A 17618-nucleotide genomic window follows, 5' to 3' on the forward strand; every position below is an offset into this window, starting at 1 on the left:
TTTATACATGTATATGCCGTATATTACTGGCTGCATGAGAGTTTCAAAAACTGAGGGATTGACGGCAAATTTGTCATCCTACTCTCTTCTAATCAATGTTATCAATCTCTCAATATTTTTCAAAATCTTCTTTTGGAAAGTCTATTGTGGATTTTTGTGGATTGGGGAAAATGGAAAGGCAAAATTATATTTGTAGTCATATCAGTTTACCACTTTAGAGGTTTAGCCGACTACTGTATGATGACTTCCAGTTCCGAGAACCCCAGAAAATATGAAAATGGTCTCTGAACAAGGAATAGTGCTTCAAAATGTACATATAAGCACAATGAGAGTATTATAAATGTAGTCCATATACAACTCATGCTCTATATATAGTCGTTTTGAAATAATATAATAGTGTGAAGAAACAGACTGAAACTCCATGAGCATGATCAGTCTGATTTGTGATTGAATGATTCAAACTGGTTTTGTGCAAAGGAACAGATTCATTGAAAAAGAATGATTTGTTTACTAATTGGACATCGAAGCTTCTCTCATGGACTCTCATTAATGTTCCAAGGAAATCTAGAGAGGAGGTCAATACTTTCAGTGAATAATGAGGCAAATTCTAATCTGATTATATGGCTTCAGAAGACTTGAGTGGTATGGAGCACTTTAATTATGCTTTTGTGTCTTTTTTGAAGCTTGAAAGCTTACATTCTGTGTTCCACAAAAGAATGCCATGCAGGTATAGAATGTAAAATTATGTCAATTTGCGTTTTTTTTACGGACTGTCTAAAACCAGGTGCTCCTAGCAGAGTGCTTGTGTTGAGACAGTGCCCTCATTGATTTTGAAAAAGAAAGCATCGATAATAATGTTGTACCTCTCTTCAGACAGGAGCTCTAAAGGTCATGTGTTAACAGAAAGAGTTTTTAAACCGAGGGCTGGTTTGCATGAGCTGTTTTACAAGGGTCTTTTGTTCCACCCTCATCTGACTGTAGTCTTCTAGAACTCTTGTCTTGTGCTCTTGTCACATGATTGTGGCTTTCTAAAAGTGATTCTTATGTCTGTGTCTCTTTATAGGTTGCAGAGGAAAGCTGTGTGGATTTGGAGCGCTGTGTGAGAGAGACCCGACTGACCCCTCTAAAGGAGAGTGTGTTTGTAAGAAGATTGTGTGCACGTCTGTGGTGGCGCCTGTGTGTGGATCGGACTCCTCTACCTATTCCAATGAGTGTGAGCTGGAGAAGGCCCAGTGCAATACACAGAGACGCATCAAGGTGATGCGCAAAGGCCCCTGTGGTGAGTCTAGTCACACGCAAAAAACACTATATGTACTTGTGAGGACCTCCTGACAATTAAACTTAAATTAAAGGCAAAATAATCCTCCTAATAACATTTCAAACTCTCTTTTTCACTGTGGAACACAAAAGAGTTTTCTAGAAAATATTTGGTTGCTCTTACAGTGCATTTAAACAGTGAATAGTTTTTTTAATTATTATTATTATATATTTTTTATGCCAAGAACCACAAAATATGATGAGAACAGCCTTCGTCATATGTAAAGGCAGCCATACATTTTTATGCATAAATATTATATACTGTGTAAGAAAAATTGTAAGCATGATATTATTAAGACAATGTGTTGTTTGTAACATTTATAATTCAATCAAACATAATTTAGCACATTATTTTGTCAGGGAATGTGCTAAAGCAAAAGGTAAAATATTAATTAGTAAAAAAAATACAAAAATAATAATAATTTTACATTAGTCTTTTTCTTGATAAAAACATTTCCAATTCAATTTAAATAAAATATTTAAAATATAAATATTCAATACTAAAATAAAAAAATACTGTGAATTGCATGAAAAGTTCTATTTATTTATTTACTTATTTATTGAGAACTTAGAACACATTTTTGTAATTTATTATTTATTAGCTGGCTCTTTTTAAGTTTTAGTTTGACTAACTTGGAGCATCCTCAAAAGTTGCATTTACTACACGACAGGGTCAAGTGAGATATTATATTAACACCCTTCCACTTTCAAATTCAAGCTTTTTTGATGCATGCCAAAAACAATAATTATCCCTAGTTTATGACAGGTTTCCATATTCATGAATGCCCAAATGGATAGATGGTCTGTGGAGTGGAGAATATGAATTTTGTGTGTTCTACACTGCTCATCATGTTTATTCCAATCAGTTTCATTCCACGAATGATAACTAATATGTGAAATGTGGCTCGTCATTAAGCGAGGCTCCATGGCAGTGGGCCTGGCCAGCGTGAGCCGTAATTACATGATTCGGTAGAACATGTCGTACAAAGCCTTCAAAGAGCTCTAATTAGCCACCTCACATGCTGTCTAGCAGGAAATGATCAGTCTTGAGGAATGAGAGCTCCAGCCTACAGGTGAACTCCGGCCTCCATTGAGAAGCGCGTTAAAGATCACACTGTCCCGGCGTGTTAATGCAGTTGAAGTTCGGCACCATGCTAATCGGCGCTGGCTCCGCAGCAGGGCTTTAATGGGCAGTAGCCTCCCTGCTATTGCGCTAATGAAATTGACAGTGTGGCTATCAGGGGTCATATCTCTCTGCCGCTCAAATGGGATCAGTGGCCATAGATAACCGACGGTTCATTGTTTCTCTGGGGCAGAGAGGTTGAGATGGGACATGAGAGTCAGGTTAGCAGCCATATTTTGCCAAGTTCTACTCCGGTGGTATCCAAAATTAACCCTTGGGCTTTTTGGGGGGTAATAAATATGCCATATGTTTAGATTACATAAAGTGGTGGCCAAAATTATTAGAACATCAGTATTTTCACCTGCTAAAAAATGTTTTTTTAGTTATTTCTATCTTCTATCTAATCTTCTATCAGTTTACATTTCCAAACATTCATTTTGCCATTGGAAATGTAAACTGATATTTCCTACTGAAACACTACTGCAAAAGATATAAGAATAACTGACTTATGCTGGTAAAACACTAGTGTTCTAATAATTTTGGCCACCACTTTAATAGTAAATCTTATTCTAAATATTTTATAACAGTAAGGTTAATATTTTTGAAAAGTCTATATGCTCACCAAAGCTCCATTTATTTAACCAAAAGTACAGTAAAATTCTCCTGCCAGTTAAAATACATGGTTTCTATTGTAATGCATTTAAAAATGTAATTGATTCCTGTAATGGCAAAATTGATTTTTTTTACAGTCTCTGTTCACAGTCTGATCCTGTCAGTCTCAGTGTTGAAAATGGCTATGTTGATTAATAATTATTTGGAAACTGATTCAAAAGGGACCAAAAGAAAAATGTGTATAGCTGGTTAGATTTTGCTCAGTTTGCACTGCATTGGCAGAGGTGGCAAAGGGTTAATTCGCACCCCGGGCACGGGATAAGAGGTGACACAGAAAAAGAAATACAGAGAGGTGCCTTGTTTCTAAAGATGAGCAGGGGAGCATGGGTGCTTTGATAATATTGAACTCCGGTGGGTAAACAGAGTCTCCAGCTGTTTGTGTGAGTGAGTCAGTCAGTCATTCAGAGAGCCAGCGAGCGGAGGAAAGAAGTGGAGTGTGTGTGAAGCTCATTTCAGGCGGGCCGTATGCTGGAACTCGTCTGGATTGGCAGTGGAGCAGCGGAGCATTGGGCCAGAGCAATTGATCAATGAAAGGATTGATCATATGTGTGCAGAGCACGTCTGGAATTACTGTGATTGCCAGGAGCGCTCTCTTTTCTCACTCTGTCTTTTTTTTACCCATTAACGTCCCTTCATCTCCAGCCTGACTCGGCTGATGAAAACCGCTTTTGAGAACCCACAGCACGGAGGAGGTAAAATCTGTGCATCAAATATTCACTCCCTAAACCAGGCCTACAACTTAAACTAGCCGCAGAGGCTGAAACTGTCGGCTCCTGTTGTCTAAATGAGGTTATTCTGCTGTACAGAAGAGCGGGGGAGGAAAAGCATTAACCTCAGGGTATCATGGGAAGCTGCTTAATGGAGGAATCAATATGTTTGTCCCGTTATTGACGGCTGAAACTGTGTTCCTTCACTTGGGAAGTATGGCTCATTTCTCTCAGATCCTTTACCTGCTATAACTCCAGGTGTTGATGCTGTTGGACACATGTGGGCTGTTTTAGTCCCTCGGTTGCTTCTCACACTCTCACGTCATGGCGCGCTACATCTATGTTTGACTGTCCTTTTTATGATGTCAGAACTGACGTTCATCCAAGCACGTAACAGTTGCAGCAGCAGCCATGAGACACTATTGATTTATGATCTTTCAGCAAACACATCTTAGTCAATATTAAAGCAACTCTCTGAGTGTACCCCGAGGCTAAGTAGCACAGAGATATACTGTTTGAACCCGTCATAGTAGTGATCCATCTCAGCAGAAAAGGACAGAATGTTTTCAAAGAAATGATTGATAAATAATGCTTGGATGTATATGTGTGTGTGTCTGTGTATATATGTATGTAGACAGACAGACAGACAGACAGATTGATAGCACACAGATAGATAGATAGATAGATAGATAGATAGATAGATAGATAGATAGATAGATAGATAGATAGATAGATAGATAGATAGATAGATAGATAGATAGATAGATAGATAGATAGATAGATAGATGCACACACAGGGATTCTTTTTAGCGCTGCCCTGCAATTTTATCAATAAAATTAAGAGCTAAATTATCTTTCTCAACAAGGAGCTGGTAACAGCATTGTTTCTAAAGCAATTAAAGCCACATATTCACTGTTAATAGAGAAACTCTGCAAAATGGTGGTAATTTATACACACACACCCTCTCTCTCTCTCTCTCTCTCTCTCTCTCTCTCTCATAAATGAACACTTGATAAATGACACTTTCCTGATAATAGAATATTGGAGATCGCTAAATTGCAAGCTAACTGGTGTTTTCAGAAAGCAAGCACGTTTATCCACAGTGGAGAGCACGCGTGCACATGGTGCCAGGTTGTCAAAAAACAAGTAACACACTTAGCGGATATTTCAATGTTGTGGAAGTGGGAAGCTCTGTTTTGGGGATTGTGTCTCTTTATATCTGGCAACCCCAGACTGCGACCAGATTAAACCTTGTTGTAGCATATGCTATAGTCTATATTATGCTCTATTCATTATCACACTTGCCCTTTTCTACTCCATTTAAAGGTTGCCGCACTAGTGTCACAGAAGGTGTTATCATAGTGTCACCTTTCAGCAAATCTTTCATATATATTTCATATATATATTTAATCATTTATTCTGAAATCATTTATTGAAGCTTGATGCTAAAAGGTGTGGTGCATTGTGAGTGTTGCTTTGCAGTTTCTAGGGTTTCTGTTAGGATATAGAGCTAATGTTTGCTTTTTGTTAAATTCAAGTTAGATTACATAAAAATATATTAGTACTCCTCTCTTCAACACGTGACTTGATTTTAAGAATGACGTTTATACTGATTTGCAGTAGCTGCTCCTGACCGTACATTTAGGTGGGGCAGATTCTGGGTTGTTGCGCTAATATATGAAAAACATTTTGTAAGCTTTATATTATAAACTCTGAAAACATGGGGTCAAAATTTTGGAAGAGATGTCCTTAAGTTATCGTATGGGTGCGTCACTGTTGATTGACAGGTGCAAAGTAAGGTTACACACGTAAAATGCAGTATAATGAATTAATTAATATAGTATTTATCACGTCCAAATGATGATTTAGAATATTACAAGTTGTGGATCAATTCGGGTGAGGAAAGATGATCATATTCTTAGAATAAACTAAACAAACACAACAGAACCATATAGAGGCTATTCATGTGAGCACATTTAATTAAAAAGGATTTAAGGTATAGCCTATTTTGTTAATTTGATCCACTACTCCAGATAGAAAAAAACAGACATGCCATATTCAACTATTTATTGACCTGATGCAGACACAAAGCTGAAGCAGATTGATATTGTCTTGGTGGAGCAAGATTCACTAAGGAAACATAAACATATATAGAGGTCTATGTTTTGGATGAATATTTTGGTGGGGCTCCGCCATAGATGAGCCGCACCTGCTGATTTGTTAATGGTTTAGGTGTGCGTAAATGCAGTTTTCTCTCCCGTATTAGAGACGTGGTGTGAAAACTAACATACAGTTTGGCTGATTGTTCCCCGTGATGGATCGTTATTCAGGCACAGCTCGGGTCCTGGTGACACCTCCACGGCCACTGGGCTCGGCAGCCGCCGCCGATGGCACATAGCCAGCCCTGCCTCGTGCAAATTGGTTTTTCGCTCGCCCTGTTCCACCCCTACGTCGGCTCCCGTGCTCGTGCATGGAGACGCTCACCACAACACATTCACCTGTCTCCGTGACAAGAGACTCAATTCACACTCATCAGCGGCTTCACGGCTTCCTTACTCCGTCTGCAGAAAAAAACACGCTCTCGCTCCGCTCTCAGTCTAAATTTAGCTTGGGTTACGTCTACTGCACAGTCTGGGCCTGTCCACCGGCAAACAATTATAGCAAGATCGACAGTCTTCTTCAATAATGGAGTTCACTAAATGAATTCTGAAAGCAGATACTCTGTGATATAGCAACATCCATCATTTCTTCTGGAAACTTCATTCAGCTGAAAAGCAGTGTGATCTTCTCATCTGAAAAATGTTGCTAACATGATCCAGTCTATGTGGATCTCCACAGGGCAGTAATACCTAAACATGCTCTTCAAATGTGATGCTTTGACCCAAAACAATTGCCAATTTTGCATTTTAATACAATTTGGTTGTTAATGTAGTTTCAAACCTCCATATTGGGTTCCATCAGGCTCAAATCTGGTATATCACATGCAGCTTGCTTTACTGTATATTGTACCAACACTTCCACACAGCTATTCTATATAGGCTCACACAAAAATACCCAGATGTCATCGAGAATATGATCAAGGCCATCACCAGAGCTTCTTTCTGCTGCTTATCCCTTGGAGAATGAGTATACTTCTTATACAAATGTGTTTCTCTCCCTCTTCTCGTCAGTCTCTCTCTCTCTCTTTCTGCCGTCCTGCTCACTTCCGAAGGGGGAGGATGTAGCATTGAGTGAGATAAGGCAGATTACAGCCGGACGGGCACATTAAAAAGGCACATTTTCCACGCTCTTGCTTCTAATACCAGATGGGAGACGCTTTTTACAACTTATTCATGTATTCAAGCATTTGACTGGCCTGAATAATGCATTGTTATTTTTAACCCCTACCACACTCGAGTGGAGTATTGAGTGCAACAATCAGGGACTTACCAACTGTTAGAACATTTCTACCACTTTCAAATTTCTGAGGACCCCCTGTCCAATTTTTGGACAATAATAATTGTATTTAAGAGCTTTGTTTGCTGACCAAAGTGCACTGAATAAAAATGTAGGCGGCTACATAAAAATCTCTTTTTAGACCCAACTTTTTTATCAGCTGTCTGTCGATTAATCGTATTCTGTGTGGTCAATATGGCTACTTTCCTGATGTCATCTAATTACTATTCATGAGCCAAGCTGATCATTGGAGTGGAAAAATCACAGCACTGCAGTAAAACTCCCATTGAATTTCTCTATAGAAAAACTTATTTCAGCAATAACAAAATTTGAATCTCTCCTGTGTACATATTTGTCTAATTAGTAATAAACTTCGACTGTATAGCATTTTATGCTTTGTATGTCTATAAATAGATCTAATTCATAGATATCTGATTCTACAAATTCAGTTATGTCATTTACAGTGCTTCATGGGCTACAAAATTCATTGCCTCATAAAAGACGTACACAGCCTTTGGCTTTTTCTCTGATTTTCAATTGTATTTTTGCCTTCAAAAAGTTTGTAATGTTGTGATTCATCTCAGAGCTGGTTGGTTTGGTTCATTTTATTTAACTTTTTTTTTTTTATCCCTATGGAAAAAATGAATGTGAAAAATTCTGGATTCAAGGTCGCTGACGAAGTGAGCGATCGTTATTGCACTTATTTTAATTAAATATAGTATATATTACCCTGTATTTAATATGTCTGTACAGTATGTCTACCATGCGCCTTGATATTTGATGGCCGCAGTATGCTTCAGGACACATTCTGTGCTTTTGAAAGTAAATCATAAAGCCATCTTAAAGAAACAATCGCAGCTGATTGGGTATGATTATATTTTACCTTTGAAAACAACGTTTGAATGCACTCCCGTACTTAAATGCATGCGCTCGCTGTGCCAGATAATGATTATTGACTGTTACATTCAGCTTCCTGTTTGTGTAGAACACAGTCAGACACGCCGCAACACACCAACGCCACAACCACTACCTTTCCCGTCATCTTCATGATAATAAGCTGCTATTTGTCCTCTTTCTAACCCTTTCCTTTTTCTATTTTCCTCACAAGACATTCTCTTCCAAACGACTAGTACCTCTAAACAAGATGAGTTCATTTCGCCATAATTACATTTGCCTCCAACAATGTCCTTCTCTTCTGCGACCTTTCCTTGAATCACGTACAAAGACCCACGCCACTTTACACACTTGCACATTCAGGCGTGCACAAGTGCAAAGCCATTCATGAATACCTTGCCTGTGTCCACTCAAGGCCCTTTGCATTAATCACAGAGTTTGTCTGTCCGACCTCTCTCCAGTTAATGCAGGAGAGCGCAGCTCTTCCCATCAGCCAGCGGGGTTCTGGTGACAAGGAGATACTTCACATGACCCTCTCTAGATCTCTTTATTTGTCTTACAGCCTCCACGGAGCACACAGGTGCAGGAGAGGCCAGCCACTTTGAGAGAGACTTCTTTTAAATACGGTTCTCGTTTCTTCATGATGTTGTAGAGATCAAATAGTATTCGATCTCAGCTGTTTAATCGATTGTTTATATAGTAAAACACGTTGATCTATCTATTGTTCTATTAGAAAATGTTTTCTGAGTACTTTTTGATTAATTTTAGATAATCTCACTTATAAAAAAATACTTTCCATTGTGATCCACCTCAAGAAGTTTATTGGACATTATATTACACCAAAGTTTCCCGAATTGGGGTTCGAGAGGTGAAGAAAAGCTAATAATTAAATCATAAAATGTCTAATTAAACTGGTTGTTTGCCCGTTCCATCTTCTGTATAATTATAGTAACCTGATTAGTGGCTGGTTTGTGCAGTATCATAGAACTGGAATGTTCTGTAAATGTATTTTCTAAGCAGTAGGATTTTTTTTAAAAGGGTAATTTAAATGAAAAAATGTCTTAGTGTGAATCAATACATAAACTGTAAATATGTAATCATGTAATCTGTAAAAAAAGTAACTGTAATCTGATTATGAGCAAGTATTAAATGTTCTTAATTTTTGGAAACTGATTACGTTATCCAGATCACATGTAATCAGTTACTACCCAGCACCGAACCTTCATGTGCAGACGTCACATTTGTTTCATGCAGTAAGCCTAAACAACCTAAAACAAGAATGGAGAGTTCAGATGGTACTTGTTTTAAATCAGAGTTTCAGGCTGTAGAGATGCACAGGTCAACCAGCTATAAATCAGAACCTGTTTTTAGTTTTGATTGATCTCTATTCCACAATTGCACTCAATCTTCAATTCACACATTTCCCAAAATGTAATTTGTGTGGAATTCTTCATAAACTGTGTCTCCTGTGTGCCGTAACACCCTTAGTATATTTATGCAAGTATTTTTTCTGCATTTTTGCTGTTGCTATTATGGATTTTTGAAAATTATCTTTCATGCAGTGTGTAACGCAGCTCTAAGTGAATGAAAACATCTTGTAAAGTTTTAAATCTGCACCGTGTATAAAGTTATTGTTTCTGAGTCGACTCTGAATGATTTAAAAGAGTCGTTTTTAAAACAAATCCCAAGCTGTTTGATATGCTAATCATGAAACATTAGCATATTGACCACCCAATTGTTGCACGTGCAGACCTGGGAAAACTTGAAAATAGTCTGAATGAAAATGCAAATTCATTCTTTGCCACTAGGTGCCGCTTTTGGATCAGTAAAATAGCAGTTTCCCCGGTAACGGCTGTACACAAAGCAGCACTGCGCTTAAAAACGCTGCTTTATCAGGCATTACAGGCATGATGAAATGAAAATGAAATCTACCAATTAGACCAATCACCACAGATTAGCAACACGCAAAGGAGGGGTCTGTAAAAATGAATCATTGCGCGAATCATTTGGGAGTTGTTGAGCAAGTAAGGTAAAGATACTGTAAATGCATATGCAATGCAATGAAAGTGTTTTTTGACCTGGCAAGCATGTCAACCTGTTTTTGAGGACTCCCAAAACCAAAATAGGAACCTTCATAGCCCATAATGGGGCACTTTAATACTTTCTGGTTATCCACATGTTGTTGTATGGAGCTGCTAAACCACTTGAAAATCTAATTCCGTCTCTCCTGACAGACTGTATATTATCAACTTGCAGAACGCATGAATACCAGCTGATAAATGTGTGTGCATGTTTGAAAGGGCTTGCTTGAAGGAAAAGAAAATGATTAGCGTCAGATGTGCTTGCTGATTGTACTCAAAATTTGTTTGAAAGAAAAAAAAGAAAACATTTTATTTATTTATTTATTTAGTTAGTTTAGAATATTGCTTTTAGCCAAAACAAACAATTCCATCTTTGTCATTATGTTTGAGTACTGCAGTAACAGAGCAGTGTGGGGAAAGATCATTATGGAAGCTGTATGTAGCCTACAAAACAAGGTTTCTTGCCCTTTTCCTTACCCACTATCATTAAACTTTGACCTCCTGAAAATCCCAAAGCAGTCGCTTTGAATCTGGTGACCTGTTTCTGTTGGAGTGCAGTGCCTGCTTGAGCCTTGCTATTGTTAATTAGTTTTGCTTGCTGAAGTAGGTATCGCTATTAGACCACTACTGCTTCTACTTGGGAATTTTCACATACCCCTAACATTAAGTATTAAACTTCAAAATGTATCTCGACCCACATTGTTTGTGCTAAGGAAATTAATTTTAAATTATACCTTCAATCTTGCAACCTTGCGAGGTGTGCTGCTACTTCTGTAAGCAGCCAGACTTATGATTTTCACCTGGCAGATAGAACAACATGCTAAAAAATACCTTAGACTTGAACTGTTGGAGAAACCAAAGCTGTTTTTAAAGATCAGAAAATTATAGAGACTGGGAGTGTGCTCTTTTGACCTGGCAATACCTAACAACCAGTGCTAGAGAAATTAGTACATGTAATCTGATTATATGTAATCTGGATCATGTAATCAGTGTCAAAAAATTATGTACCTGTAATTAGATTGTATCACATTTTAAAGTGCACGTAAACAGATCAATGTTTTTGTTTGTTTTTTTTAGTTTACATTATTACATATTATTTACACAAATGAAGTAAATTCTTAATAATGTATTGATTCACCCTAATTCTTTTTTCTCTCAAATTTTCCTTTCTAAAAGATTCTACTGCTTATATACATGTGGAACGTCTTTCAGTTTTATGGTGCTGCACACACCAGCCACTAGTCAGGTTTCTATAATTAGACAGAAAATGGAAAGGCCACACTGGTAGTTTGAATTTGACATTTTATGTTTTAATTATTAGTTTTTCACCACCTCATGAACCCCCGTTTAGGAAACCTTTGTGTAATATAATGTTTAATGCACTTCTCAAAGCTGTTAACAAAGGACGAAAAGTATATTCATATACCACCAACACTACAGTTAGGTCAAAAGTAATCTAAAAGTCATCAAAAAGAATACATTACCATATGTGTAATCCGATAGATTATTAATATCTACATTTTCTGTTATGTAATTTGTAATAAGTATAGACTACTATCTGTCTAGCACTCCTACAACCACCTTGAAGACCAATGACCTAGCCTTATTCATATTTTTGTAATTTTTTCTTCTGTATACCATGTGCCTCCAGTTCACTTCCAGAATTCAAATTTTTTTCTGCAGTCATTTTCTACATCTAGGAATGTATAAAACCTTTTGAACATAATTGTATATCACCTTTTAGCTGGCTATAGAAGCAGGGATTCTGTTTGAATTCATCTTGGCTGTGATCTGTTTCCAGTTGTGCAGATGCATAGATTTGTCTTTTGCATATTGAACATTAAACATATGAGCTAACGCCGTCCTGCTGGTCTTGCCCGCGATTGTTACCTCTGTGTCTTCACAAGCCTGAGGTCAGGAGTGGCTCACTTTGGGAGTACTACACAAGGAATACTATGCACTGACAGCTATCACAGGAGAACAGGAGTGCCTGGCCTTTAAATCAACCACAAAAGATGTGTATTATCCATTTTTGTGCCTAATTTTCTTTATCTAAGGGCAACACTGAGGCATGCAAAAAAATGCAAATAAAAAATGAAGACAGCTGCAGTCAAATAAGCCCTTTGAAGAAATACATCAAAAGAACAAATCATCTCGCCGTATGAGGGATGACAACAGCAGGGGGTGGGACAATAGGTTTGAGGTCATCTGTGGAGGTTCAGCTCCATTTTTTGGTACTCTTCCAGTTTTTTCTATTGATGCATCACAGGAAATACAGTATAGTGAAAAACAGAAATGCTTGGGAATGCAAATGGATAGTTTTCTCCAGGCTTTGTAGACTTTGTTTTCTTTGTTGAATTACATACATTTTTACAACTTTGTTGCCTTGACAAAGCAATGCCTTGATTAAATGCTTAATCATCTGTAAAAATGACTTTACAGTACTACAGCTAGTTGCCAAATCTACAGCTACAGATCCTTTTCCAAATTGTGATTAGCAAGAAAAGAAAACATGTCAGTGGAGATTTGGCTAGTTCATTGATTGCTGATTAGATGGAGATTGAGGTTGTTTGTGAAAAAGATTTAAGTTTTAAAGTTTATCTGGACGAAATCATTGGAGAACTTTAGAGTACCTCCCCAGCAAGAAGTGTTGTTTTGTTTGAAGATCAAGTTCTATCATGACACCTCTTGGAAGATTTTAGCATGGTAATGAATATGACAGTGTTAACGTATTCGGTCTTGGCAGAATAGATCTGCTACACTGCTGAATTGATGCTGTTATTGTAGAGTATTTCTGCCGCTGCTGCTGCAAAGCAAGTAAAAGAACTTGCTACTGCCAATATATATAGTGTTGTATTTCAGACATACTGCAACTGTACAAGTAGCATATATAATAACCTGTAGTAGATCTACATATACAAGTGGAGCTGGGGAAGGTGGAGGGTTTCAGAGTAAGGGTCATTGCAGAATTGCAAAAAATTCAGATTAGGTTAAATTTTCTGTGTTTTCGCATCTGTAACATGCATTCTGATAGAAAATTAGGAAGAAATACAAATATAACTCTGAGCGCGTGCTGCTAAATGCTCTAGTGGATGCTAACCAGCCATTTAAACCTAAAGCAGCAAGCTTATTGGCTTCGTTTGCAACATGAACCCATCAGCTTGTGCCAAGTTTAAGTTAAATGCTGTGAATATCATCAGTTTGCCTTAATGAATCATCAGCCTGCGCTATCGAGAGTTTCATGACAGAACTTGGTATTTTTGACATTGCTCCCATTCACTTCTATTGTAATTGCCTCACTGTAACCTACATTTTTTCCTGTTTTTTGGTGCTATTATGTCACCAAATACTGTTAATAGTAGTTCACTTCAGTTGAATCCATACTATTCAGAGGAAATGAGAGCGACACCACCCGCAGCTCTTCTCAAGCCTCCTTAACACATACACACACTCATACATACACATACATCTTCTGTCACGCTGGAGAGGTTGCCCGGGGCTCGCGGTGCAGGGCGGGTTGTGCCGAGCCGATCCTGTCAGGATCACGTAGCGACCATTGACAGCTCCCTGCACGCATTACGCATTAATACATCCAGCACTAACACATTATCACAGCACTGTCTGAAAGGCGGATCAGTGGAAGCTTCCTCGCTGTCTCAACTTCTTCTCACTCTGTTTATGTCTTATTAATTCGTTGTATAGGTCCTATTATTTCCTACATTTCTTCTTGTCCTCACCTCTTCAGAGCTTGAAGAGAGCAGTTAATTGGCTGCGAGAGACATTTCCAGTTCATCAATAGGTAACTATAGACTCCCACTCCTTCCTCAGGATACTGTATTTCTATCCTTGAAAATGAGCACTAAAGCATAAGGAGGAAGTGGCTCATCACTGTTGCGACCCCAACGATTCGTAGGGCGCCGTTCGACGCCGGTCACATTCTAATAGGCAATTTGCCTGCTTGTCTCAGCCCGAGAGAGCAGCTTATCTGTGCTAACACAGCGGAGAGCCGCATATGCACCTTATACCGAGTGGCCTTTTGCATTTTAATCAGCTCCTCCTTTTCCTCGACGCTCATCAACTCTCGGCGACAATAGGTGGAAAAGTGTCGCCTGTTACTTAATGGGTTTGCGGAGGCAATTCTGCGTACTGTCACAAAACAAACAGAGCACCACTGAGAAGGAAGCTGTTTATGCAGATCATTGGACTCCTCTCAATGTATACTTCCTGACAGACGCATCAGAACTGATTTAAAGAACCACTTTACATCAGACTGATGGAATCAGATGTCTTTTGGGGACGAGGCCAATCTGTCGAAGCAGAATTAATGAGTCAGAGCTCGGATGTCATTAGTTATGAGTGCGAGGATAAGGAAAGTACCAGAATGCGTCAGCCCGTCTCAAAGGCCATCATAGACAGAACAGACTTGTTTATCATTTTAGGGAAAAAATAAAATTGTATAGGTTAGCGAGGGGTAGTAATTTGCAACATGTTAGGGATGAGTTATATGGCAATAAATTAATTGATTTTCTAATTTTAATATTTTTTTTATTTGGTTTTAAAATAAAATATTGCATTCAAATATGAATAAATTCAAATATAAACCATTTTTAATATTTGTATTTACATTTAGATTAGTAATTTTCACATGTACTGTGCATCTTCAATTACAGTCAGCTGTTTGGATTGTTCTATACATATGGTCAAATGACAAAGTTCCACTAGTCCAGTGGTTCTTAACAATTAAGGGCCTAATAAGTCTTAAATTATTCAAATAGTATTATATTAACAGTCACACTTTATTTTAAGGTCCAGTTCTCTCTATTTGTAAATCATTTATTACGACTTTTGCCTCAGTAACTCCTAATTTGCAGTTTATTAACAGTTAATAAGGTTGTTGTTAAGTTTAGGCATTGGGTAGGATTAGGGATGTAGAATATAGACATGCAGAATATGTGCTTTGTAAGTATTAATAAAAAGCAAATACGTTAATAATAGGCATGTTAATAAGCAACTAGTTAATAGTGAGAAATGCTCCTAAATTGTTACCATATTAACATAATTGTAATTAAATCAAGTTGTAATTAAAACACTAACTGAGATGTACAGCATTTAACTGTACATTATTAACTGTAAGTTTATTTATTTCTATTACAAAAGAAGTGAAGATATAAGGACTTCTGACTTGTCTATTATAGATTTTTCTACACCAATGTACAGTATCATAAAAATGTCCTTAATTCAGCATCGCTGCAAAGTGTAAAACACGACCTGTGTGTATTAGCACTTCCTCCACACAAACATTCAAAACTGAGTTTTTTGGAAGTGCGAGTGGTTGGTTAGTTAGCGAGCCCGAGCTGATGAAGTGCGAGGTTCAGACGTGCAAAGACGAGGGAGGCACAGTCATCTTTTTTTAGAGAGAGAAGAAGAAAAGAGAATGAACACTTTGATCACACAACACACGAATGCGCCACTGATTTCAGACTTTCGATGCCGCTTGCCAGGTTTATCACATGCGTGCGAGTGGGTTTGTGTGTGTGTGTGTGTCATGCTGCAAAAGTGGAGCGCGGTCCTTAGAGACAGACACAAACCTTTAATTAAACAAGTGTGTTCTCCTAACAGATTTACACAAAGTAAAACCCACAAATGATAGAGGAGACTGTAGGCTGATATGACGCACGGCAGAGGTGAAAACAGGGACAGAGATAGTGAGACTGAATTAGAGAGTGTGGGGACGGTCGGAAATGAAACTGGCCCTCTCTGAAGTGACACGGTCCCTTCACTCTTCAGCATCTCCGTGTTGTCAATGCCTCATGAATATGTATCATCTAAATAATACTGATAAGAATCAGATGGTTCCTGTGAGTATCAGAAACAGATATGCATTCATTCCAGTTAAATCGCCCTGGTGTATTGCAAATTAAAACGTCCACCTTTCTCATTTATGTAGAACTGAGGGATTAGTTCGTCATTTACTTACCTTTATGTCATTCCAAAACTGTATGACTTTTCTTTCTTCTAGTATAATCAAACAGGGGAAATGTATGCTGGTCGTGGTTTTCTATGCAGTTACAGTGAGTGGTAATAGAAGCTTTTAAGCTTCAAACATGATTCTTTAAAAGTGGTAAAAATGGCCTTGTGCGCTATATTCAAAATTTCATGCAATAGCTTTCTGATGAACAGATTGAAATTTAAGTTCTTGTTAACGTCAAATGTTCGAGTCCCTAAACTGGATTTGAGATCCAGATCATTCCATTTTGTGAACAAATCATCCGTTGGTTTTGTCAGTGGCATCAACTGATTTGTTGCGGTGTTATTATTAACTAAAACTAATTCAATAGTTTTCCGTTAATAGAAATTAAGCTGAAAAAAAAGAATATATATATATAAATTACAACTAAATATAAAAACATGAAAAAAAATGTGACAAAGGCACATTACTAAAAATGAATGAACATGACAAAAACACAGTACTAAAAATAGCAAGACAAAAGAAAATGTAGATTTATATATATTTTTAAATATTATCAATTACAATATTTAAGTATAAAAATAATACTAAAATAATACTGATTCACTGACAAAATCTGATTCAAATGTGTGATTTGTTTATGCTTATTAATTTCAGTCTATTCATCACCCAACTGGCCTCAGTAGACTTGCACTTGAAATAAAATGTATGAGTCAAACGGACCACTTATGATACTTTTAATACACTTTCACTATTTGAAAGGGAGCAGCCAGGATTTAAGATCTGTTTGTGTCAGGTTTGAAACGGCATAAGTAAAATGATGACATATATTTCATTTTTGTGTGAATCATTTCTTCACCTTCAGTCCTGAGTGGTGGAATGTTTAATAAGAAATAGACAAAGTCTTTTTCAGCTTTCTTATTTTCAGAGTGAAAAAAGCTGATTAGGTCCCTCCAGCATAAGCACGGGTACGCTGAAGCATAGCAATTGAGAATGTTTTGTGAATGCAAAGCTTGCTTGAAATGGTCTGTGGTGAATTAGAGTGACTTGTTTGTACACCCACCCAGCTGTGACCGAATATTCAAGTGTTGGGCACTGAGCTGTTCTTCAGCCGGGGTTAAGCCACTTCACTCTGCCATCTGGATCGACACGGGGCACGTCTGAGCCGTGTGGAGGTGCTGGGAGACAGTGCCTCATTTTAACCCAATATTTTCTCAGTAATAGGGTTCATGCTTGGAGCTCACCCATGAACTCCCACTTTAAACAGACTTTGTAGTGTGAACATGACAAGCAGCCAACCAATTACACGAACACATCCAACGGTACATCGTGTAATTTGTGCTAACGTTAATATTAAACTTTGGCACATAACTCCTCTTGTACCATGTGTGATTGATGCATGAATAGGTACAAGCATACT

General features: G+C 37.8%; 1 protein-coding gene across 10 annotated transcripts in view; it reads left to right on the top strand.

Annotated features, from left to right (window-relative positions):
- agrn (agrin) overlaps positions 1-17618 on the top strand; it is a 238248-nt gene that overhangs the window by 130890 nt on the left and 89740 nt on the right. For all 10 annotated transcript variants that reach the window (XM_026241822.1, XM_026241820.1, XM_026241830.1 and 7 more), the window contains one exon: positions 1064-1279. In XM_026241822.1, coding sequence (XP_026097607.1) covers positions 1064-1279 — 216 coding nt within the window. The remainder of the gene's footprint in view (positions 1-1063; positions 1280-17618) is intronic.

Source organism: Carassius auratus, unplaced genomic scaffold, assembly GCF_003368295.1.
Source record: "Carassius auratus strain Wakin unplaced genomic scaffold, ASM336829v1 scaf_tig00000254, whole genome shotgun sequence".
Lineage (NCBI taxonomy): Eukaryota > Metazoa > Chordata > Actinopteri > Cypriniformes > Cyprinidae > Carassius > Carassius auratus.